The 25,298-nt window shown below is 39.8% G+C and overlaps 2 protein-coding genes across 8 annotated transcripts in view; one reads left to right on the top strand and one right to left on the bottom strand.

Annotated features, from left to right (window-relative positions):
• Positions 1–15,105, top strand: part of LOC117508145 (eukaryotic translation initiation factor 4 gamma 1-like) — a 210,168-nt gene extending 195,063 nt beyond the window's left edge. For all 7 annotated transcript variants that reach the window (XM_034167809.1, XM_034167811.1, XM_034167810.1 and 4 more), the window contains 7 exons: positions 241–366; positions 460–541; positions 5,355–5,453; positions 8,250–8,381; positions 8,517–8,598; positions 9,033–9,173; positions 13,536–15,105. In XM_034167809.1, coding sequence (XP_034023700.1) covers positions 241–366; positions 460–541; positions 5,355–5,453; positions 8,250–8,381; positions 8,517–8,598; positions 9,033–9,173; positions 13,536–13,717 — 844 coding nt within the window. In that variant the 3' untranslated portion in view covers positions 13,718–15,105. The remainder of the gene's footprint in view (positions 1–240; positions 367–459; positions 542–5,354; positions 5,454–8,249; positions 8,382–8,516; positions 8,599–9,032; positions 9,174–13,535) is intronic.
• Positions 15,106–24,496: 9,391 nt separating this feature from the next.
• Positions 24,497–25,289, bottom strand: LOC117508910 (eukaryotic translation initiation factor 4 gamma 1-like). Its single transcript, XM_034168751.1, has 3 exons — positions 25,116–25,289; positions 24,713–24,838; positions 24,497–24,623 (listed from the first exon to the last, which is right to left on the bottom strand). Exons 1-3 carry the CDS (start codon positions 25,238–25,240, stop codon positions 24,497–24,499), a joined length of 378 nt encoding a protein of 125 aa, XP_034024642.1. The 5' UTR covers positions 25,241–25,289.
• Between the last annotated feature and the right edge of the window lie 9 nt (positions 25,290–25,298).

Raw genomic sequence — 25,298 nt, 5'->3', positions numbered from 1 at the left:
TACTGATGAAGTATTCAATGAAAAGTTTATATCAGTGTGCTGTTTGTTTGTTTTTTTCCCTCGCTCTCTAAAATTGATAAGCTCTTTTGGCTTTACCTTGTAACTTTACACAGCTGAAGAAGTTGAGAACCGCTTAAACCACTGTGGCTACTTAAGCCAGAAGTGTAGTTCCAAATGTGGGTATAAATTGCTATGTAAGTTTAACTCCTTGAAAAACTTGGCTGCAACTGTTTTCTCCAGACTTCAGGAAATCCTGGAGGTGGCTGAAGATATGGCCATAGACATCCCCCATATATGGCTCTACCTGGCAGAGCTCATCACTCCTATGTTCCACGAGGGAGGCATCCCCATGGGAAACCTTTTAAGGTCAGTCGACTGTCTGTGTGTTAGGAGCAAGGCCGTAATGGAAACAAACAGTGTGGTTTTTAATGTAATGTCCACCCTGTGCTTTGTCATTAGGGTGACTTCAAAGCCGTTGATCCCTCTGGGCAAAGCAGGAGTTCTTTTGGTCCACATCCTTACTTTACTCTGCAAAGAAATGGTGAGAGTGTTGTTCTGGGCCATCATGGAGTAAATCTCTGACACTTCAGTGCAGAAGAACATTAACCCCAATTCCAGTGACATTGTGTAAAATGTAAATAAAAACAGAATACAATGATTTGCAAATCTTCTTCAAACTATATTCAACTGAATACACCACAAAGACAAGATATTTAATGTTCAAACTGATAGACTGCCTGCAACACCTTTAAAAAAAGCTGAGACAGTGTTGTTTACCACTGTGTTGCATCGCTTTTCCTTCTAACAACACTCAATAAGCATTTGGGAACTGAGGACACTAATTGTTGAAGCTTTGTTGGTGGAATTCTTTCCCATTCTTGCTTGATGTACGACTTCAGTTGTTCAAAAGTCCGGGGTATATGTTGTCGTATTTTGCGCTTTATAATGCTCCACACATTTTCAATGGGCGACAGGTCTGGACTGCAGGCAGGCCAGTCTAGTACCTGCACTCTTTTACTACGATGCCACGCTGTTGTAACACGTGCAGAATGTGGCTTGGCATTGTCTTGCTGAAATAAGCAGGGACATCCCTGAAAAAGACGTTGCTTGGACGGCAGCATGTGTTGCTCCAAAACCTGGATGTACCTTTCAGCATTGATGGTGCCATCACAGATGTGTAAGTTCCCCATGCCATGGGCACTAACACACCCCCATACCATCACAGATGCTGGCTTTTGAACTTTGCGCTGGATGGTCTTTTTCCTCTTTTGTCCGGAGGACATGATGTCCATGATTTCCAAAAACAGTTTGAAATGTGGACTCATCAGACCACAGCACACTTTTCTACTTGCTTCTGTCCATTTCAAATGAGCTTGGGCCCAGAGAAGGTGGCGGCGTTTCTGGATATTGTTGATGTATGGCTTTTGCTTTGCATAGTAGAGTTTTAACTTGCACTTGTAGATGTAGCGACGGACTATGTTAACTGATAATGGTTTTCTGAAGTGTTCCTGAGCTCATGCGGTAAGATCCTTTACACAATGTCAGTTCTTAATGCAGTACTGCTTGAGGGATTGACGGTAACGGGCATTCAGTGTTGGTTTTTGGCCTTGCCGCTTACGTGTAGAAAGTTCTCCACATTCTCTGAATCTTCTGATTATATTATGGACTGTAGATGATGAATCTCTAAATTCCTTGTAATTGAACGTTGAGAAACATTGTTTTTAAGCTGTTGGAATATTTTTTTCATGCAGTTGTTCACAAAGTGGTGATCCTCACCCCATCTTTGCCTGTGAATGGCTGAGCCTTTTGGGGATGCTCCTTTTATACCCAATCATGACACTCACCTGATTCCAATTAACCTGTTCACCTGTGGAATGTTCCAAACAGGTGTTCTTTGAGCATTCATCAACTTTCCTGGTCTTTTGTTGCCCCATCCCAGCTTTTTTGAAATATGTTGCAGGCATCCATTTCAAAATGAGCAAATATTTGCACAAAAACAAAAAAGTCTCAGTTTGAACATTAAATATTTTTGTCTTTGTGGTGTATTCAATTGAATATAGGTTGAAGAAGATTTGCAAATCATTGTATTCTGTTTTTATTTACATTTCACACAACGTCCCAACTTCATTGGAATTGGGGTTGTAGTATAAGTAAAGATGGAGAGTAGGGTAACTGCTAAACATGAATCTGTAACATCTGGCGTATTCTTTAGTGGCAGGCTACATTACAGGTCATTAACCCCACTTTGTCCAAGATGATATCATAAAATAATATGACCAGTACATTTTCCCCCACAAAGTTTTTAAATTTAATTTCCTGAATCTCAGTGAGGTTCTATTGTATTTACCAGTAAGTGGTTGGAGAAGGATTGCGTTAGCAAAAAGTGTTCCTAAAATTATTTTTCCATGAGTAAAAAAGTTAAGAGGGTTGGTCTTTTTTTTTCATGGTTTTTGCTGCACTTCCCCCCCAGCACACACACACACACACACACGGGTGATTCTTAGACTACGGGCACTTATGTCCTTTGATCATATTGTATGAAAAACAGAAAAAAGGGGAAATTTCACACTTTTATAGTTATCTTTACAATGAAAGTGTGTTAAGAAATTTGTTCTAGTGGTCTATGATGACTTTTTCACCTTTTTTCAGCATCATTATATGCAAATATTGCCATTTTGTGCTTGTCCCACACCCACACTTTTGATCTTCAATGATAAAAATGAATGGTAAAGAAACATTTTTCTAATGTTTTAAAATATCTCTGAATAACATATCAGTAAAATAATCAAAACATAATTGGGGTATTCAGTGTCATACAACTGTTGTGATTTTTTTAAACAAAATCGAGTTGTCCCACATTATTGCCGTAATTTCCACCACAACACTGTAATGTCCCTTTAAACATTTGTATGAAAGATTGTTTGGGTAGTTTCTATGGAGATAAACAGCGACATCAGAGCACATGTATATAGCGCCAAATCATAACAAACAGTTGCCCCAAGGCACTTTATATTGTAAGGCAATGGTGTGTTGGAAATTACATTTACAAGGCCAATAGTGCCCGTAGTTAAAGAATCACCCATACACAATTTGCCTTTTTTCTGCACATTAAAAAAAAACCCTAAGTTGTTAATTTGTTAATATTAGCTCTCACCTTTGTAAACTTGAATACTTAGCTTTAGTAAATTAAGTACTGTTACATTTATTTATCAAGGATTGTCTCAAGAAACGTAGGTATCCCCCCAATTGCATCAAACTTTATTTCAAGAGCACTGACACTGGTCAGTGCTCTTAAAATAAAGTTTAAGCTTTTGTTTAAAGTTTTCACCTGTGAGTAAATTTGAATGCTTAGTTTTATTAAATTAAGTACTGTTATATTTAACAAGGATGGTCTTAAGAAACTTAGGTATCTCCCCCCCCATTACATCAAACTTTATTTTAAGATCATTGATCAGTGTCCGTGTCCTCTTCATTACTGATATTACTGCCATACAAATTTGCAAAAATTTGAATCAGCTGGAGGTGTCCTATAAGACCAGTTACTGAGTAATTTAAGGTATTTACTGGCTGCAGATGTCATAGTACCTCATGTCCAACTAGGACGGGGCCCCAGGGAAGATCTAGGACATGCTGGAGGGATTATACAGTAGTGTTCAGAATAATAATAGTGCTATGTGACTAAAAAGATTAATCCAGGTTTTGACTATATTTCTTATTGTTACAAGGAAAACAAGGTACCAGTAGATTCAGTAGATTCTCACAAATCCAACAAGACCAAGCATTCATGATATGCACACGTATCATGCACACATGATACGCATATGAAGTTGGGCTATTAGTAAAAAAAAAAAAAAAAAAAAAAAACAGTAGAAAAGGGGGTGTTCACAATAATAGTAGCATCTGCTGTTGATGCTACAAACTCAAAACTATTATGTTCAAACTGCTTTTTTAGCAATCCTGTGAATCACTAAACTGGTATTTAGTTGTATAACCACAGTTTTTCATGATTTCTTCACATCTGCGAGGCATTAATTTTGTTGGTTTGGAACCAAGATTTTGCTTGTTTACTAGTGTGCTTGGGGTCATTGTCTTGTTGAAACACCCATTTCAAGGGCATGTCCTCTTCAGCATAAGGCAACGTGACCTCTTCAAGTATTTTGACATATCCAAACTGATCCATGATACCTGGTATGCGATATATAGGCCCAACACCATAGTAGGAGAAACATGCCCATATCACGATGATGCACCACTATGCTTCACTGTCGTCACTGTGAACTGTGGCTTGAATTCAGAGTTTGGGGGTCATCTCACAAACTGTCAGCGGCCCTTGGACCAAAAAAGAACAATTTTACTCTCATCAGTCCACAAAATATTCCTCCATTTCTCTTCAGGCCAGTTGTGTTCTTTGGCAAATTGTAACCTCTTCTGCACGTCTGTTATTTAACAGAGGAACTTTGCGGGGGATTCTTGCAAATAAATTAGCTCCACACAGGTGTCTTCTAAGTGTCACAGCAATTACAGGTAACTCCAGACTGTCTTTGATCATCCTGGAGCTGATCAGTGGGTGAGCCTTTGCCATTCTGGTTATTCTTCTATCCATTTAGATGGTTGCTTTCCATTTTCTTCCATGTGTCTTTGGTTTTTTTGTCCATTTTAAAGCATTGGAGATCATTGTAGATAAACAGCCTATATTTTTGGCACTTGCATATAAGTTTTCCTCTCTCCAATCAACTTTTTAATCAAACTACACTGTTCTTCTGAGCAATGTCTTGAACGTCCCATTTTCCTCAGGCTTTCAAAGAGAAAAGCATGTTCAACAGGTGCTTGCTTCATCCTTAAATAGGGGACACCTGATTCACACCTGTTTGTTCCACAAAATTGACGAACTCACTGACTGAATGCCACACTACTATTATTGTGAACACCCCCTTTTCTACTTTTTTTTTACTAATAGCTCAATTTCATAGCCTTAAGAGTGTGCATATCATGAATGCTTGGTCTTGTTAGATTTGTGAGAATCTACTGAATCTACTGGTACCTTGTTTCCCATGTAACAATAAGAAATATACTCAAAACCTGGATTAATCTTTTTAGTGACATAGCACTACTATTATTCTGAACACTACTGTATTTCCCATGCTGTCTTGGGGACATTTTAGGATTTCCCAGGAAGAGTGAATGGATTTTGCCAAGGATAGAGAAGTGTGGGATGAGCTCATGACCAAGACTCATATATGCAGCATAAAATGAATGAAATGAACATGTTAAAGTTGGTGGCAATAATGAATGTTGGGTTTTGTGTAATGACTTCCTATTCTTCATTCACCAACTACTTGTGTCCCTGCTATTAGAGCCATAAAAAGGTGGGGACATTGTGGAGAGAGGCGGGCCTCAGGTGGAAAGATTTTCTCCCAGAGGATGTGGATGTCAACAAGTTTGTGACAGAAGAGGTATGAAGTTGCTCTTTATATCGCAGTCATCAGCTGATGAAATGCCATGCAATATTCTCTCTCTAACACAAGAATCTGCTGTCTGTGTACTTTCAGCTTGTTATATGTGGTGCATTTTTAATTAAAATTACTGACAATTGTAGAATTTATTAAGAGCAACTAATCATGCAGCTGGTCTGCTCTGTGTCAGCCTGATCCCATCAGATCTCAGAAGCTAAGCAGAGCAGGATCTGGCGTAAAACATGTGTCAATTACCAGTGCGGATCTGGCTGTATCCACTGTGGCGACCCTGAACAATACCGGGAGCAGCCGAATGAACATCATTAAGAGCAATTAATCAAGCCGCAACAAGCCAAAATAAGAAAACTAAGCAGAAACGTATCGTTCTGGGATCATGTATGTTTGGAGAGGGTTTAGGAGTATGTTTTCACATCATGATTGGATGATTGGCTGTACCAAGGTTCATGTTGAAGTAGGGTTTTGAACCAGAATTTTTTTTCCCAACAGTATTTTGGTGTTTCTGGTTTTGGGTTGTACCCTTAAATGCATGTTCCCAAACTGGTTTGAACAAAAAAAAAAATTGTTCCCGAACCGGCTTATCATGTTACATGTCAGCTGTGGGACACTGAAAATGGTGAATACACCAGGCCTGCGTGTGGTGCTGTAACGCTACCACGAAAAACATGATGACAATAGAGCATGTGCATAAGGAGCTAACCAGCAGCAAGCAGCCATAACTTTCTAAAGTGGCTCACTGAGTAAGTTGATAATCTAAAATAGCCTTATTGTGTATTTAAAGTGAAGCAGTGCGTTTTGTGTATTTCTTTAAAACACAGTGCTGTGTATTGCTCTCTGTCTTGCAGAAGAAGTGAAAAGTGAATCAAGTTTAACTATTCAGAAAATAATGTCAGTTTTTGTCAAAAGGGTGTAGAGTGGATTTATTAGTGCAGCTTTTGTGGACAGACTGTGTTCACCCGCATGCACAGACACTCTATTGAGGATTTCGCCTGCGCTCGCGGTCCGGGAAAGCTCAGAAACATGTAAAACAAATAATTACCCTGGAAAACCTAAATTTGAATGTCTGCATGATGGCACAGCGCCGTTATGCCATTGCCTGAATGAGAGAGCCCTGAATGTTAATGCTCGCTGTTTCCAACATTTGCTTTAATGTTTGTCACAACTCAGCAAAGTGAACAAACAGATAAAATTACTGTTGAAAATATTTTATTTTTAAGATTAGTAGCCTACAATATGTATTTCTTATGATAATGGGGCAGCACAGTCTCGTTTGAACCCCTGTGTGATATCGCAGGATTTGACCAGTTCCGGGGACAGCCTGCCATTGCACAACACAAACACAGCATCACTTTACACAGAAAGATGGTGTACTGTTTTGTGTTCGGCTCCAATCACAGAAGCAGTCCCAAAAAGTGCATTTTTTTTCGGTTGTCAGTGGAGAAGGGAAGATGAAGCAAATGGGAGACATTGTGTCAGTAGGTTTTAATGTGAATAATGAGCCAGACGAGTGACTCGCCGATAATGTGGCTGTCTCCGGAAGTAGCATATGTGCTTTCATTTTAACCCTTTATCACCTACCCTCAAATGAGACTACGGTGCACTTTTGAGACTGTAATGCTGCGTTTAGACACAACGACAGCAAGTCACGAATGCCACGAAGTGTACATTCTTGACTGCTGCTCACGAATGTGATGATTTGAGGCAGAGGCGTCAAGTGTCCTCAGGAACTGTTGCAACCTGTTACCACGCGTTATGATTAATAGCACGTGTTGCTGCCGAATTATCAGGAACCATTAGCACGGTCAAGAATAATGCACCTAACAGCGCATCGTTAAGTTCTGTCACGTTGTGAATGCGGCGAATTGTCTCCACACACACCCATATTCATCCAACCATCAGTTGCTGAACAGTTCAGATCACTCCAGTTTGCTCCTTAAAAGCCACAGCAGAACTTTGTGACTGCATGCTTAGTTGGGCTCTGTGCCATGGAGCGGCGCAGAAAGTTGGATGAGACTGAGAGCCAGATGTGTGGCTCCATGCAGCTCTTGTCTCACTCGTTTTCCCAAACATCAGGCACAGCAGTAGGTGGAATACCTGCAGGAGCGCGCTGTGGAGCATTGGAACAAAACTTTTAGCCGACTTGGTGTCACTGTCCTTCTTCAGCAATACTGCAGCAATGAAACTGAATGCGGTGCAGCAGGGTTTAATTGTGTGCGTGTCAGAGAAGAACACTGTCACGCTCTATTAAGGATCACCACTAATCAAGGCAGATCAACACGCTCATTTGCGACCTTCACGACATGAGGCGAAATGAGGGTGGTGCGTGACATTTGTGGAAGATTTTTTGACAGCCAAAAACATGCTCCACGAAAATCACGAATATCATGCACCAACACGCACTTTTAAGAAACCTATTCAGATGTGTCACGTTAAAAATGTCAGGAATGTGCCAAGAATGACGCAAATATGACATTCGTAATGCGTCTTGCCTATGTGTAAACGCAGCATAAAATGGCACAGGTTTCTTGATTGCCTGCTGGTCTTATTGGTAAGCTTCTCTCTCTGTTCTCTCCACACACTAAGTGAGCAACAGGAAGACGTGAACCTCACTGGGCCATTGTAAAAGGAAACGAAAAAAATAGCGGTATTAAACGGTGACCCATTATTTTAAAACCTGTTTTCGTTTCAGGTTTTCATTTCCGTTCGTGAAACCGATTCAAAGCCTTTTGAATTGAAGAGATTAGTGTAATGTTTTGTCATGCTCATTTTTTTGACTAGAAAGTGGAGTTTACGCTGGGTGAGGAGTCTGAGAAGACCAAGAAAGAGCTGAGCTCCGCGGAGCTGAACAGCCAACTGGACAGACTGATGCAAGACAAAGCTGACAATCAGAGAATTTTTGACTGGATTGAGGTAGGCATTCCTTGAAGGAAGCCGTTTTTCTTCTGGGTTGAGCATCCTCACATGATTTCAGTGGTTATACTCTAGTCTAAACTGTTGAGTTTGCCACGAATTTCATGTTATGTGAATAAATCTGTTTTTCTGTAGGCCAATCTGGACGAGGAGCAAACCAACTCTAACATGTTGGTTAGATCTCTGATGATGAGCATCTGCCAGTCGGCAGTCATCTGTAAGTGTGAACATCTTTCCTGTCCTCCTCCTCATTATGAGATGATGTGTGAGCTTAGTGTTCTGTTGGTTGTATTAGATACTGCAAAAATTGCCCGTTTGTAAAATAATGGTAAAAATTGGTAAATTGGTAAATTTACTGTTGAATGAATATACTTTATTGTCATTGCAACAAGTACAATGAATTTGGAAAAGCCATCTGCTCAGTGCATAAAAGTATAAATAAATAAGTAATATAAAAATAGAAGCAGTTCAATATAAGCACAAACCCATGTACATACATTCATACTGATTGCACAATTCCCATTGTTGCATTTCCCTTTAAATACTTGCTGTATTGAGTTTAGCTATTGCTGATATATAAAAACTGTTCTTAAATCTGCTTGTCCTTGCTCTAATTGCACGTGCATAGACTTTTGACGTTTATTCTTGCAGGTGAGAACCCATACAGGGTGGACATTAAGGTGATCAAGGAGAGAGCCAAGCTTCTACACAAATACATGAATAATGAGGAGAAGGAGCTGCAGGCTCTTTATGCCCTTCAGGCCCTGATGGTCCAGATGGAGCAGCCTGCCAGTGAGTGACCTCCTTAACATTATAATGCGTTAACACGGATACCAGAAAATTATCCGTCCTAACTAAAGCCTTTCACACAGGACCTGCTTTGAATTGCATTAGCTGCATATCTAACAACGCAGGAACGTCTGCATCAGTTGTGCGCAGCAGGGGGTGAGAACCTTGAGGAAGTGAAAGTGCAGATGAGCTGCAGCCAGACTGTGTGCGCTCTGATTTCTCTTCTAGTTTATGTTTCTTCTTGTGCCGTGCTGCAGGTCTGCGCTCTGATTTCTTTTATAGTTTATCTTTCTTCCTGTGTCCGCGGAGCTGCACTTGGCGTTCACATGCACACGCGCGAACCGTCCATGAGTGGACATGGAGATGTCCGGAGATATACTGGATGTGGACATGTCCCGTCTCTGGCAATCAGTCTGTGAGCAGGACTTATGGACTTTATTTGACACAATTGTGAGAGAGCGCGATGAGCGGCAGTCAGCTCTTTTTTTTTTTTTTCCCCCCTTTTTTAATTGTTCACATGTGCTCTTTTAGCCGTGTAGTTTTACTGCATTGTGTACACGAGCTGCATTGTGTACACGTATAAAAAGTTCTGGCAACAATCCTGCGTGATTTATAGCTCGGCAACAATGGAGCACAGCAGGAATCATAAATGGCGTCGGGTAACATATTGTGTGGGTGTGGCATCCAGTCACATTAAGTACCGCTAAGTTGCCTCAACTTGCGAGAAAACTGCTTCCTTTCTGCGTCCTGTGCTCGACACAGAAAAAATTAAACATTTAATTTTTGGCGTCCATTTCGCTTCGCCCTTTGCATCCGTCACGGTGTTGTGGCGTTGAGCTGCATCAACTCGCCACTAGGTTGCATCAATATGGCGTCGTCATGACTCCCCATGACACAACTCGAAGGAGGCTCAGTGTGAAAGGGGATTAAGTGGGATTTTGTACTGTACGTATAGGCTCAGTTACAAATGTATTTGGACAGTGACACAAATTTTGTAATCTCGCATCTGTACACTGGCACAGTGGAGCTGAAATGGCACAATCAGAATTTAATTGACTTGTCCACTTCTAGCTTTAATTCAGAGTTGGACAAAAATATCACATTACCATTCAGGAGTTACAGCAAATTTTATTCAGTCCTGTCATTTTCAGAGGCTGAAAGTAAATTGACAGGCTAACAAATATAAGGGCTTTTCTTAATATTTGGATGAAAATCCCTTATAGTCAATGGATATCTCAAGTCTGGAACACATGGACATCAACAATTGCTGAGCTTCCTTCCTTAAGTTGCTTCGTCAGGCCTTTACTACAGGCTCTTCAAGTCGCTGCTTGTTTGTGGGTCTTTCTGCCGTCAGGTTTGTCTTAATTAGTGAAAAGCATATTCTGTTGGAGATCAGCCGATGTTTATTTGCCTTGAGATGTTCTTAACATGCTTTGGCTGTAGGATTTGGGTCATTATCAAATTTTGTAGTACAAATTATAATGACTGTATACTACTGCCTATTGTCCTCATTGCCAGTCTCTACTCTGAAGCACCGTCCTATCAGCTTGGCACCATTTGGCTACATTTGAGCAATTGGTACAACCCAAAACACTTTAGAATTCATTATGCTGCTTCTATCAGCAACCACATTATCAATAAACACCAGTGACCCAGTTCCAATGGCAGCCTACGTGCCTGTGCCATAACACTGCCTCTAACATGTTTCGATGGATAATGTGGTAGACTTTGGATCATCATGCCATTCTTTTCTTTCTCCATTCTTTTCTCTCTTCATCATTCATAAACAAATTAATCATTTTATGTGTCAGAAGAATCTTGTTCCAGGACTGGGCCAAGATATTTTCTGCCAAAGTCTAATTTGTCCTTCCTGTTCACAAGCATTTCCAGTGGTTTGTACCTTGTTGTAAAACTCTCTGTAGTTCCATTCACGGGGGCATCTCTTGATTGTTGACTTTAACAATTGTACCTCCTCCAGACAGTTCTTGGCTTGATGTAGTGAAGAGGTTTTCTTCACCAAAGAAAGAATTCTACTTTAGTTCTCTTCTGTGGTCTTTCAGGCCTTTTTGTGTTGCATAGCTAACCAGTGCAATCTTTCTTTTTAAGATGTACCAAACTGTTGGTCTGGACACTCATAAAATATGTTATCTGTTTGATAGATTTATTTTGAGGGTCCCCCCAATTTAATTGTGGCCTCCTTCAGTTGCCTTGGTGCCTCTTTGGCCTCATGTTGAGTGTTCTAATGAACTGCTTCCAAATGCAAATTGCCTTCAGAACTTTTGTCTGCTTGATTTAGTGTGAAATCATGAATGAACAGGACACACCCGGTCATAAAACTGCTTGTCAATCAATTGTTCAATTATAGTATCTGAAAATGGATGGAATGCAATTCCTTGAATTTAAAATGAAAGTCTACACTACAAATGTGTCTTGATTACTTAAGCCTAGTTTTCACTGAGCAGTCCGGGTCGGCACAGCATGGTACAGACCACTATTTTGTGCATTTCCACATTCAGATTTAGGGACACAAACAAAAATAACTGACCTGTACTCTATCACTTTTTTGGCATCCTTTGCTTGGGGTACCAAAATAAATGGAACAGTAACAAAAGCGAGGAGCTAACCCACTTCAGTCCATTGATTGGCTCGTAGCAGTAATATTTCATCACCTTTTTCATTGTAGCAGCAAAAAGTAAAGTTACACTACAAAGTGGGAAAATAATTAATAAAATATATCTTTATTCAAGATGGTCCCCATAAATCCAGAGGTGCAGTATAACATCTACAGATGCTATATTTCTTTTCAGTGATGTCCTCACTTCACCATTCATACATTTCTGACTCAAATGGTTTCAAATATTAAAATCATTCACACACTGAGTGAATATAAAGTCTAATCTATTGTCATTTCAACCAGATTCATCATCACATCCTGACAAAAACTGTTACCCACATAAGATGTCCTTGCTTTGAAAGACAGTATTTGGAAATAATTTAATTCCTTATCGTGGGAATGACTTCCAAATAAATGCAGCATTTTTAAAGAAACCCCCCAGTGTTTGTCTGCTCTAGGTGTGTTCCTCAGCCTGAACCAGAGGACATCAGTGCTTTGTCCCACCAACAAGAAGAAAAAGTAACTTTTTTTAAAAGCTGAGTCTTTTCTGCAATTATTTTATTAGCATCACAGCGCTCCATTTGTTCTCACCAGTATTAACCATGACCATCTGTCACCTCTTCAGTATTCTGTTTGTGATGAAAATAAATCCGATTAAGCATCCACAAAGACAAAAAAGGAAAAAAGTATGTTTGGGCAAAAAACTCTGCTTTCCAGCTGAGGTTGCAGTTACTAACATGTGACCAGACCTTGTTCTGTGGTCAGCCTCGCTCAAGCTCGTCTCCATCATTGAGCTCATGGTGCCCTGAGAGAGTGCAGTGGAGGAGGCCTACGAACGAAAGAAGCTGAGGTATACAGAACTTGCAGCCGACGTGCAACAACATGGCTGGAAAGCGAAGATAAGCCCAGTGGAAGTAGACTGCAGAGGGTTCGTAGCCACAACATCCAGGCTAATCAAGGAGATGGGAGTGCGAGGGAAAGCCCACTGGCAGGCAGTCAAAGACTTCTCCAGAGCTGCTGAGAAAGGGAGCCATTGGTTTTGGATGAAGAGAAAGGACTCTGTCTGGGCCTTCAGGTGAGTTGATGGCATCTAGGGAGTGAACCTGGGATGCTGGGATTCACTGCTGAACTCTCTGGAGGTGTCGTGGGTCTCTCAGCAAAATACCTAAGGAGGGTGCCCACTTGACAACCCAAAGGATGCCATCACCCAATTGACTAGCCCACAAAGTCTCATCGGTGCCTCAAGTATTTTTTGAGGGATAGTAACATCTAGTCCTACACACACAAAGACTCTGGGACCGGTTTAATAAAAGTAGCATTTTGGGCCGCCAAAAACTCCGTTTCCATGTAGAGGAAACGTCAGTGCGATACAAACGTATGCGGATATGCCTAAACCCGTTCCCATGTAGACACAGCCACGTAACAGTTTATGCATTCTTGATGATGTCTATGTCAGTGTCTGCCATGCTCCAACGCAAGTCAAGCCATGCTAAACCATTTCCAACCGTACCATACTACCTTGTACCGACCCAGATCGCTTGGTGGAAACGAGGCTTTAATTTCCAATCCATTGTGGTGTACGGAGACAAGCATTATTGCCACATTGAAAATACTTGGGGACTTTTTGTTTTTGTTTTTTGACAGCAAGACCCTCAATTTCACTTGGAAGTATTTTTGATTTTATAGAAATTGCTGAGTTTTTCCAGACCTTGAATATCTCATCACAATACATTTCCTGTTTCTGCCCTCAGATTTGCTGCGGATATTCTTTGACACACTTTACGATGAGGATGTCATCAAAGAGGATGCCTTTTACAAGTGGGAGTCTAGCAAAGATCCAGCTGAGCAGCAGGGCAAGGGCGTGGCCCTCAAGTCCGTCACCACCTTCTTCACGTGGCTCCGTGAGGCCGAAGACGAGTCTGACAACAGCTAGGACCTCGCAGGACCATGAACAGAACTGGTGGATTCCCTAAATGATTTATTCGGAAAGTAAATGTTGTGTGGATGATTCAGACGAGCCTGAATCTGCAAAATCCTTCTGCATAAACAGGAAAAAAAAAAAAAAATTCTTCAACTGGGAGAGATTGTATTATGGATCGAACATTCGATCACACCCCCCCTTCTTTTTTTTCCTCCCTTGCGCAACCGAATGTCTTTTTTTGAAATACTTAAAAATACAGAATTAAATATAGATAACAGATATAAATGGAATGCTGAGAAGAGCTATGATCCAAGGGACATGAGGCCCCCCTCCCTTTGTTTTTTTTTTTGTTTTTTTTTGAATGGCTTCGCCTTGCCACGACAACAATATTCAACAACCTTTGCTTAATGACAGAATATAAAATGAACTTTAAAAGGCTGTTCACATCTATATTTTTGATGACTTCATCTTTTATCATGTCAACATGAGACAGCAGCAGTGTCATGTCACGTGTACGGCGCTCGATCTACATGACAGTTTAATGTAGACGGCTGGCATTTTTTGTTTTCTTCCTTTTCTTTTTGCTGTGTTGGATGACTGGAGTGTGTGTTTTATAATAAAATAGAAAACTATAAAGAAAAGTGAACACAGATAGAGCTGTCTAACGAACATTTCAGACAGGAGTCGTCACGAGGCTTGTGGACTCCTGCGGATGGCGTGCAAACTTTATGAGGACTGTGTCAGAGCAGAGGGGCAATAGACTTTGATCAGTTTGCTGCTGGGATGATGCTTCCCTGATGCCCCTCAACTGTCCCCGGCCCCCAAACTACCCCCAGATGTGTCTGATTTACTTGTATCCTGCGCTTCAAAAACAACAACAACAACAAAAAAACAAAAACAAAAAAACTGTGGACCCACAGACAGTGTAAATCTGCATGGCAGGTCCCGTCTACGAAACCTGTTGTATTTTAAAAGATACATTATCATTACTGAAACTTGAAAGTCAGCAGTCCAACAATCACCTTAATAAAATAGACTTTAAAAAGTAAACTTAAATCATACAAATTCTAAGGCCTTTTCTGCTTCTGTTAGTGGAAATGTATTTCAGGCAAGTTCTGTAAATATATTTGTCTTTTTCAAAGTAAAATGTTAATGTCATGCCATTTTTTTTTCCTCGTTTCCGAATCAAAGTGGCAGTTCCCCCCCAGTATTTATATTTTTTTCTCTCCTCAGCTCGCAGAAGGTGCTTATAATTATCCAACCCAAGTCATTAATTACAATTTAATTGAAAATTTGTAAATACTTTTTGCTTTACTTTATTAAAAAAGATATTTAATTAAAGAAAATGAATGCCTCTTTTCACATCCAAAACTGGAAAAGATAATAAAGATTGTTGCAAATAAACTCCCATACATGTATTTTTGTGAAGGATGTTTAAAGCATGCTTGAATAACTGAAGATTGGTTTGTAAATGTGCAGCTTGTGGTTTTATTGTTGTGCTCATTTTTATTGTTTTATTTAAATCAGATTTATGCAATGGCATATTAGAGCTGTATAGGTTTAAAAATAGGATTGGGGGGTGGTATTTGTGAAAACACAATTTTGGGTATAAAAAATACTCACATATTCCCTGATTTGTTTGTGTTGTACACAAATGTGCGAGAACAAACCTCACAAACGTACGTGGGAAAAAAAAATGGTTTTCTCTGAGTTATTGAACTCATGAATTTGGAAGGATTTTTGAGTTTTCTAAGCCAGCACTATAAAATTTAGCTGAGGAAAAACTCCAATGAAAAATATGGTTTGTAGTGTTTTGTTTATTTTAACATGATGGCATTTTAATGCCACATTAATTGTATTTATGTGAATGTTAAGTTTTCTTTGTAGAAATTTTTGACTTTAAATTCAAAAAAGGTTTTTTCCTCAAATTTATGGTTTTATAATTTTGTATTTTTTTAACCAGCAATGGCCATTGTAGATTTATATTGATAGATATATATTGTGCTTTGCACCATCTCATAGATGGTGCAAAGTCTATTGGTCCTTGTGATAAGTTGATTCTGGAATGTCCTCCAGATCAAACCTGTGGAAATCCTGACCCAACCAGAGTGTATGAATTAACTTTATGAAATGAAGAGGAAAAACCAACCAAAAATGGACCCAAAGATGACTCGACCAGACGCAGACCTGAATGTAAGGCCCCTTTCATACGGGAGATATGTGTGTGAGGAGCAAACACATGGTGGATCTGTTCAGTGTAGGTTCAAATCTAGTCACAGTTCAGGTAGGGACCGGCAGGTCTGTTCTGGGTCCACAAACCTGCTCCTCAATGATAAACAACCAGTGACCTCACAAGTTCTCTGTCCACATGTCCAAACCTTCCACCTTACTCAATGATTACAGAAGCTACACATCCTAAATATGTTAATAGATCCCCTTTGTGGAGTTAATTTTTTATTTTATTTTTTATTACCTACAAAGTCTGCATGATGACAAATTATATGACGCCCAAACTGTTAAGACACCCATACGTATACTTCAGCTGTCACAGAGAGCCAAACTGTCTCCGGTTTATCTCCATGGTCTAAGAAAATATCTGTGGCGAGGAGAGGCTGGTGCTGTCCACCCGTTGGTTGTCAGCCTCGGTTTGAACACTCGGCAAAAACCTGAAATAGAAATGTGCTCACATTGGATAACTCCTCAGTGCATCTTTTTTTCCTTGAGTGTGCAGAGAAATTGCAAATTTCAGAAGAAGAAAGGCATTTTGGGTCTTACTGCTTCCAGTCCTGCTATAGAGGTGCATCTAAAAAATAAAATAAATAAATATTGTGGGAAAAAGTACCCCCCTCCCCCCCCCAAAAGTGAAGATTTATATATATATATATATATATATATATACATTATACAAATAATGGATGGTAAGGAGTCCAACATAAAGAAATATTGGATGAAGAAAAGTTATATTGGATGAGGCGTAGCCTCCTTACCATTCATCAAGTGTTAGGTTCTCCACCCCCCTCCCAAATTAAGCGAACAACAAAGAGTCAAAGTAAATTAGATCAATTTATTTTGTTGTGAACAGCATATACAGGTGATTCTTAGACTACGCTCACTTATGTCCTTTGATCATATTGTATGAAAAACAGAAAAAATGGGAAATTTCACACTTTTATAGTTATCTTTACAATGAAAGTGTGTTAAGAAATTTGTTCTAGTAGTCTATGATGACTTTTTCACCTTTTTTCAGCATCATTATATGCAAATATTGCCGTTTTGTGCTTGTCCCACACCCAGACTTTTGATCTTCAGTGATAAAAATGAATGGTAAAGAAACATTTTTTCTAATGTTTTAAAATATCTGAATAAAATATCAGTAAAATAATCAAAACATAATTGGGGTATTCAATGTCATACAACTGTTGTGATTTTTTTAAACAAAATGTAGTTGTCCCACACTATTGCCGTAATTTCCACCACAACACTGTAATGTTCCTTTAAACAGTTTGTATGAAAGATTGTTTGGGTAGTTTCTATGGAGATAAACAGCAACATCAGAGCACATGTATATAGCGCCAAATCACAACAAACAGTTGCCCCAAGGCGCTTTATATTGTAAGGCAATGGTGTGGTGGAAATTACATTTACAAGGCCAGTAGTGCCCGTAGTTAAAGAATCACCCATGAATGCTTCTAAAACATCAGTAGCGTGCTTGTCTACCTTCTTAGTGTTTTTGGCATCCTTGGAGTTCAGTATTTCCACCAGTTCCTTCTCTGTGATCTCAGCAAACCTCACTGGCAGACGATTTTCTGCTGTTGTTGATGTTTGTTGCCATTTTTTCAACCAGCGTCTGTCAGCAAGTTCCTGACCTCCGCTATGTCATTAGTGATGTCATCTCATGAATAATTGTATGCCGCGCTCTGATTGGCTAGCTATTGGCAGTAAGCTCTAACGCTATTGGTCAGTGGGAACCGATCCAATATAACTTTTGGTCCTAGCCTTTTTGGATCCCTTTGGATCCACCATAACTTTCTGGTGCCAAGCATGCCAAAATACAGGTAAATGATGAACAGAAAGGCTAATCTGTGATTGGCTATTGCAATCTGAGTGGAGAACATATATATATATATATATATATATATATATATATATACACATGAGGTCTGTCCATAAAGTATAGGTCCTTTTTATTTTTTTCAAAAACTATATGGATTTCATTCATATGTTTGTACGTCAGACATGCTTGAACCCTCGTGCGCATGCGTGAGTTTTTCCACGCCTGTCGGTGATGTCATTCGCCTTTGAGCACGCCTTGTGGGAGGTGTGGTCCAGCCCCCTCGTTGGAATTCCTTTGTTTGAGAAGTTGCTGAGAGACTGGCGCTTTGTTTGATCAAAATTTTTTCAAAACCTGTGAGGCACATCGAAGTGGACACGGTTCGAAAAATTCAGCTGGTTTTCGGTGAAAATTTTAACGGCTGATGAGAGATTTTGAAGTGATTCTGTCGCTTTAAGGACTTCCCATGGAGCGGGACGTCGCGCAGCGCTCCCAGGCGCCATCGTCAGCCTGTTTCAAGCTGAAAACCTCCACATTTAAGCCTCTGTTGACCCGGGACGTCGTGAGAGAACAGAGAAGTTTCAGAAGAAGTCAGTTTCAGCATTTTATCCGGATATTCCACTGTTAAAGGAGATTTTTTTAATGAAAGACGTGCGGGCAGATTCGCACGTCGGCTTGCAGCCGGCGCAGCACAGCGCAACAGGAAAAAGCGTGCTCACAGGCGAAGGACGTCACCGACAGGCGTGGAAAAACTCACTCATGCGCACGAGAGTTCAAGCATGTCTGACGTACAAACATATGAATGAAATCCATATAGTTTTTGAAAAAAATAAAAAGGACCTATACTTTATGGACAGACCCCGTGTGTGTGTATATATAATTATGGTTTACAGCTTTTCCAAATTTCAAAAAAAATTGAAAAAAGTGTCTCTAAACGATGGAATCCCATGGTCTAGGTTGATTTGATAGTAGGATGTGAAGTTCCTTTGAAGTTCCTTTCCTTCTCAGTGTTCTGACAGGACACTTCTGATAGAAGATTTTATGGGTGTTTTGGGGGCATTAGTTATGGTAATACACTCTTGTCATGAATGCATGCTGGTTTACATAGAGATGGGGCTCAGGAAGCTTGCCTGCCATTCACAAACTTTTCTGTAACCTTTGAATCTGCCACAGCAGACTCATGAGGCCATCATACAAAAAGAAATATGTGAAAAATATCAGGAAACATTCTTGCGTGAGGCCCAATGTTTTAATACAGTTAAGGTTATTAAAAAGAAAAGTGAGCTTGTCTTTTAATTGAACAAATGCAGAAACCTTTACCGACTGCATCTCAAGGTGTGTGCAGCCTTACCTTGAGCCAGGCTATTATTTCCAACTATCCTTATCAACTTATCATCCATGTTACCAGAGCTCCTGCAGACATACTCAGCCTTGAGGAACCGTCTTATCTGTGACCTGCTTTCACTAGGTCTCAGTATCAGTTCAAATGACAGCCTCGCACTGTTCAGTCACAGAAGACTATAGTTCCAGTCCTGCAAATGTAGCCAGTGTGGAGTGCAGAGTGCAGTGGAGTCTGAACGAGCTGCTCTGCCACGAGTGCAGAAGGTTGATTTGTTAAGAATGTATGAAGAATGTATCGGGAGAGGCCGTCATCAGCAAGCATGCAAACAGCTTCAGTTTGTTTCGAGATGAAAGTTTGGTTTGACATCACCCAATAATCTGAGAAATATTTGTTTATTCCACTACTCTTCTGAGGAACTTGGCCCGCTTTCCACCAGACTTACTCTGTGTCTCCTGGTTTACCTCAGAATTGCCCTTAAATAGTTGAGGGGGGGGTGCAAAATTCTGACAGTAGGTTTTGGAATTGGCCAGATCATTGCCCAGATCAAGATCCTTGAGGGCCAAGGTTAAAATTGAAGTTTTTTTTACTGTGATTTGCACAAAACAAAGATGCACAAAAGTGCATCTTTGAAGGTGGGTTCTGGAATTGCCCAGGCAAGGTCAAATTTCCCAAACATCAATCATTGGGGTCAAAGTCATGTCTGCTTCTCTTCTGACCTTCTCCTCCCAAGTCCTTTTTCCTGATTTCTTGGTATGTTAGTGAAGGGTTACATGAAATTGCCATTAACCTCCTGAGTACCAGGTATATCCTACTGACTAACCTTCCTGGTAGCCAGGAGGATATACAGTAGTGTTCAGAATAATAGTAGTGCTATGTGACTAAAAAGATTAATCCAGGTTTTGAGTATATTTCTTATTGTTACATGGGAAACAAGGTACCAGTAGATTCAGTAGATTCTCACAAATCCAACAAGACCAAGCATTCATGAAATTGGGCTATTAGTAAAAAAAAAAGTAGAAAAGGGGGTGTTCACAATAACAGTAGTGTGGCATTCAGTCAGTGAGTTCGTCAATTTTGTGGAACAAACAGGTGTGAATCAGGTGTCCCTGTTTAAGGATGAAGCCAGCACCTGTTGAACATGCTTTTCTCTTTGACAGCCTGAGGAAAATGGGACGTTCAAGACATTGTTCAGAAGAACAGTGTAGTTTGATTAAAAATTTGATTGGAGAGGGGAAAACTTATATGCAGGTGCCAAAAATATAGGCTGTTTATCTACAATGATCTCCAATGCTTTAAAATGGACAAAAAACCAGAGACACATGGAAGAAAATGGAAAACAACCATCTAAATGGATAGAAGAATAACCAGAATGGCAAAGGCTCACCCATTGATCAGCTCCAGGATGATCAAAGACAGTCTGGAGTTACTTGTAAGTGCTGTGACAGTTAGAAGACACCTGTGTGAAGCTAATTTATTTGCAAGAATCCCCCGCAACGTCCCTCCGTTAAATAACAGACGTGCAGAAGAGGTTACAATTTGCCAAAGAACACATCAACTGGCCTAAAGAGAAATGGAGGAATATTTTGTGGACTGATGAGAGTAAAATTGTTCTTTTTTGGTCCAAGGGCCGCAGACAGTTTGTGAGACGACCCTCAAACTCTGAATTCAAGCCACAGTTCACAGTGAAGACAGTGAAGCATGGTGGTGCAAGCATCGTGATATGGGAATGTTTCTCCTACTATGGTGTTGGGCCTATATATCGCATACCAGGTATCATGGATCAGTTTGGATATGTCAAAATACTTGAAGAGGTCACGTTGCCTTATGCTGAAGAGGACATGCCCTTGAAATTGGTGTTTTAACAAGACAATGACCCCAAGCACACTAGTAAACAAGCAAAATCTTGGTTCCAAACCAACAAAATTAATGCCTCGCAGATGTGAAGAAATCATGAAAAACTGTGGTTATACAACTAAATACTAGTTTAGTGATTCACGGGATTGCTAAAAAAGCAGTTTGAACATAATAGTTTTGAGTTTGTAGCATCAATAGTAGATGCTACTATTATTGTGAACACCCCCTTTTCTACTTTTTTTTTTTTTTACTAATAGCCCAACTTCATATGCGTATCATGTGTGCATGATACATGTGCATATCATGAATGATTGGTCTTGTTGGATTTGTGAGAATCTACCGGTACCTTGTTTTCCATGTAACAATAAGAAATATAGTCAAAACCTGGATTAATCTTTTTAGTCACATAGCACTACTATTATTATTCTGAACACTACTGTATAATCCCTCCAGCATGTCCTGGGTCTTCCCTGGGGCCCCGTCCTAGTTGGACATGAGGTACTATGACATCTGCAGTCAGTAAATACCTTAAATTACTCAGTAACTGGTCTAATAGGATACCTCCAGCTGATTCAAATTTTTGCAAATTTGTATGGCAGTAATATCAGTAATGAAGAGAACATGGACACTGATCAGTGCTCTTAAAATAAAGTTTGATGTAATGGGTGGGGGATACTAAGTTTCTTAAGACCATCCTTGTTAAATAAATATAACAGTACTTAATTTAATAAAACTAAGCATTCAAATTTACTCACAGGTGAAAACTTTAAACAAAGGCTTAAACTTTATTTTAAGAGCACTGACCAGTGTCAGTGCTTTTGAAATAAAGTTTGATGCAATTGGGGGGATACCTACGTTTCTTGAGACAATCCTTGATAAATAAATGTAACAGTACTTAATTTACTAAAGCTAAGTATTCAAGTTTACAAAGGTGAGAGCTAATATTAACAAATTAACAACTTAGGGTTTTTTTAATGTGCAGAAAAAAGGCAAATTGTGTATGGGTGATTCTTTAACTACGGGCACTATTGGCCTTGTAAATGTAATTTCCAACACACCATTGCCTTACAATATAAAGTGCCTTGGGGCAACTGTTTGTTATGATTTGGCGCTATATACATGTGCTCTGATGTCGCTGTTTATCTCCATAGAAACTACCCAAACAATCTTTCATACAAATGTTTAAAGGGACATTACAGTGTTGTGGTGGAAATTACGGCAATAGTGTGGGACAACTACATTTTGTTTAAAAAAATCACAACAGTTGTATGACATTGAATACCCCAATTATGTTTTGATTATTTTACTGATATGTTATTCAGAGATATTTTAAAACATTAGAAAAAATGTTTCTTTACCATTCATTTTTATCATTGAATATCAAAAGTCTGGGTGTGGGACAAGCACAAAATGGCAATATTTGCATATAATGATGCTGAAAAAAGGTGAAAAAGTCATCATAGACCACTAGAACAAATTTCTTAACACACTTTCATTGTAAAGATAACTATAAAAGTGTGAAATTTCCCCTTTTTTCTGTTTTTCATACAATATGATCAAAGGACATAAGTGCCCGTAGTCTAAGAATCACCCGTGTGTGTGTGTGTGTGTGTGTGTTGGGGGGGAAGTGCAGCAAAAACCATGAAAAAAAAGACCAACCCTCTTAACTTTTCTACTCATGGAAAAATAATTTTAGGAACACTTTTTGCTAACGCAATCCTTCTCCAACCACTTACTGGTAAATACAACAGAAAAACACCTCACTGAGATTCAGGAAATTAAATTTAAAAACTTTGTGGGGGAAAATGTATTGGTCATATTATTTTATATATCATCTTGGACAAAGAAGTGGGGTTAATGACCTGTAATGTAGCCTGCCACTAAAGAATACGCCAGATGTTACAGATTCATGTTTAGCAGTACCCTACTCTCCATCTTTACTTATACTACAACCCCAATTCCAATGAAGTTGGGACGTTGTGTGAAAATGTAAATAAAAACAGAATACAATGATTTGCAAATCTTCTTCAACCTATATTCAATTGAATACACCACAAAGACAAAAATATTTAATGTTCAAACTGAGACTTTTGTGCAAATATTTGCTCATTTTGAAATGGATGCCTGCAACATATTTCAAAAAAGCTGGGATGGGGCAACAAAAGACCAGGAAAGTTGATGAATGCTCAAAGAACACCTGTTTGGAACATTCCACAGGTGAACAGGTTAATTGGAATCAGGTGAGTGTCACGATTGGGTATAAAAGGAGCATCCCCAAAAGGCTCAGCCATTCACAGGCAAAGATGGGGTGAGGATCACCACTTTGTGAACAACTGCATGAAAAAATATTCCAACAGCTTAAAAACAATGTTTCTCAATGTTCAATTACAAGGAATTTAGGGATTCATCATCTACAGTCCATAATATAATCAGAAGATTCAGAGAATGTGGAGAACTTTCTACACGTAAGCGGCAAGGCCAAAAACCAACATTGAATGCCCGTTACCGTCGATCCCTCAAGCAGTACTGCATTAAGAACTGACATCATTGTGTAAAGGATCTTACCGCATGAGCTCAGGAACACTTCAGAAAACCATTATCAGTTAACATAGTCCGTCGCTACATCTACAAGTGCAAGTTAAAACTCTACTATGCAAAGCAAAAGCCATACATCAACAATATCCAGAAACGCCGCCACCTTCTCTGGGCCCAAGCTCATTTGAAATGGACAGAAGCAAGTAGAAAAGTGTGCTGTGGTCTGATGAGTCCACATTTCAAACTGTTTTTGGAAATCATGGACATCATGTCCTCCGGACAAAAGAGGAAAAAGACCATCCAGCGCAAAGTTCAAAAGCCAGCATCTGTGATGGTATGGGGGTGTGTTAGTGCCCATGGCATGGGGAACTTACACATCTGTGATGGCACCATCAATGCTGAAAGGTACATCCAGGTTTTGGAGCAACACATGCTGCCGTCCAAGCAACGTCTTTTTCAGGGATGTCCCTGCTTATTTCAGCAAGACAATGCCAAGCCACATTCTGCACGTGTTACAACAGCGTGGCATCGTAGTAAAAGAGTGCAGGTACTAGACTGGCCTGCCTGCAGTCCAGACCTGTCGCCCATTGAAAATGTGTGGAGCATTATGAAGCGCAAAATACGACAACATATACCCCAGACTTTTGAACAACTGAAGTCGTACATCAAGCAAGAATGGGAAAGAATTCCACCAACAAAGCTTCAACAATTAGTGTCCTCAGTTCCCAAATGCTTATTGAGTGTTGTTAGAAGGAAAAGTGATGCAACACAGTGGTAAACAACACTGTCTCAGCTTTTTTTTTAAAGGTGTTGCAGGCATCCATTTCAAAATGAGCAAATATTTGCACAAAAATAAAGTCTATCAGTTTGAACATTAAATATCTTGTCTTTGTGGTGTATTCAGTTGAATATAGTTTGAAGAAGATTTGCAAATCATTGTATTCTGTTTTTATTTACATTTTACACAATGTCACTGGAATTGGGGTTAATGTTCTTCTGCACTGAAGTGTCAGAGATTTACTCCATGATGGCCCAGAACAACACTCTCACCATTTCTTTGTAGAGTAAAGTAAGGATGTGGACCAAAAGAACTCCTGCTTTGCCCAGAGGGATCAACGGCTTTGAAGTCAGTCACCCTAATGACAAAGCACAGGGTGGACATTACATTAAAAACCACACTGTTTGTTTCCATTACGGCCTTGCTCCTAACACACAGTCGACTGACCTTAAAAGGTTTCCCATGGGGATGCCTCCCTTGTGGAACATAGGAGTGATGAGCTCTGCCAGGTAGAGCCATATATGGGGGATGTCTATGGCCATATCTTCAGCCACCTCCAGGATTTCCTGAAGTCTGGAGAAAACAGTTGCAGACAAGTTTTTCAAGGAGTTAAACTTACATAGCAATTTATACCCACATTTGGAACTACACTTCTGGCTTAAGTAGCCACAGTGGTTTAAGGGGTTCTCAACTTCTTCAGCTGTGTAAAGTTACAAGGTAAAGCCAAAAGAGCTTATCAATTTTAGAGAGCGAGGGAAAAAAACAAACAAACAGCACACTGATATAAACTTTTCATTGAATACTTAATCAGTAGCTGGACTCCGCCCCCTACTGAAAGCTACACACTGACCCTTTGCAGTACTGTTCTTGTGGGAGGATCTTGGTCTTTATGAGCTGGTGCAGCAGCAGATCCATATGTTCCCTGGCAATGGTGCTGCGCTCCAAAGTCGACTCCAGCCCATTTCGTACAAACATGAATAGTTGCTGGGTGCTGTTCAGCTCCTGCACACACTGCAGAGCTTCCTTTTGGGGC

The sequence above is a fragment of the Thalassophryne amazonica genome, chromosome 4 (genome assembly GCF_902500255.1).
Source record: "Thalassophryne amazonica chromosome 4, fThaAma1.1, whole genome shotgun sequence".
Lineage (NCBI taxonomy): Eukaryota > Metazoa > Chordata > Actinopteri > Batrachoidiformes > Batrachoididae > Thalassophryne > Thalassophryne amazonica.
This window is presented reverse-complemented; position numbering and strand designations above follow the sequence as displayed.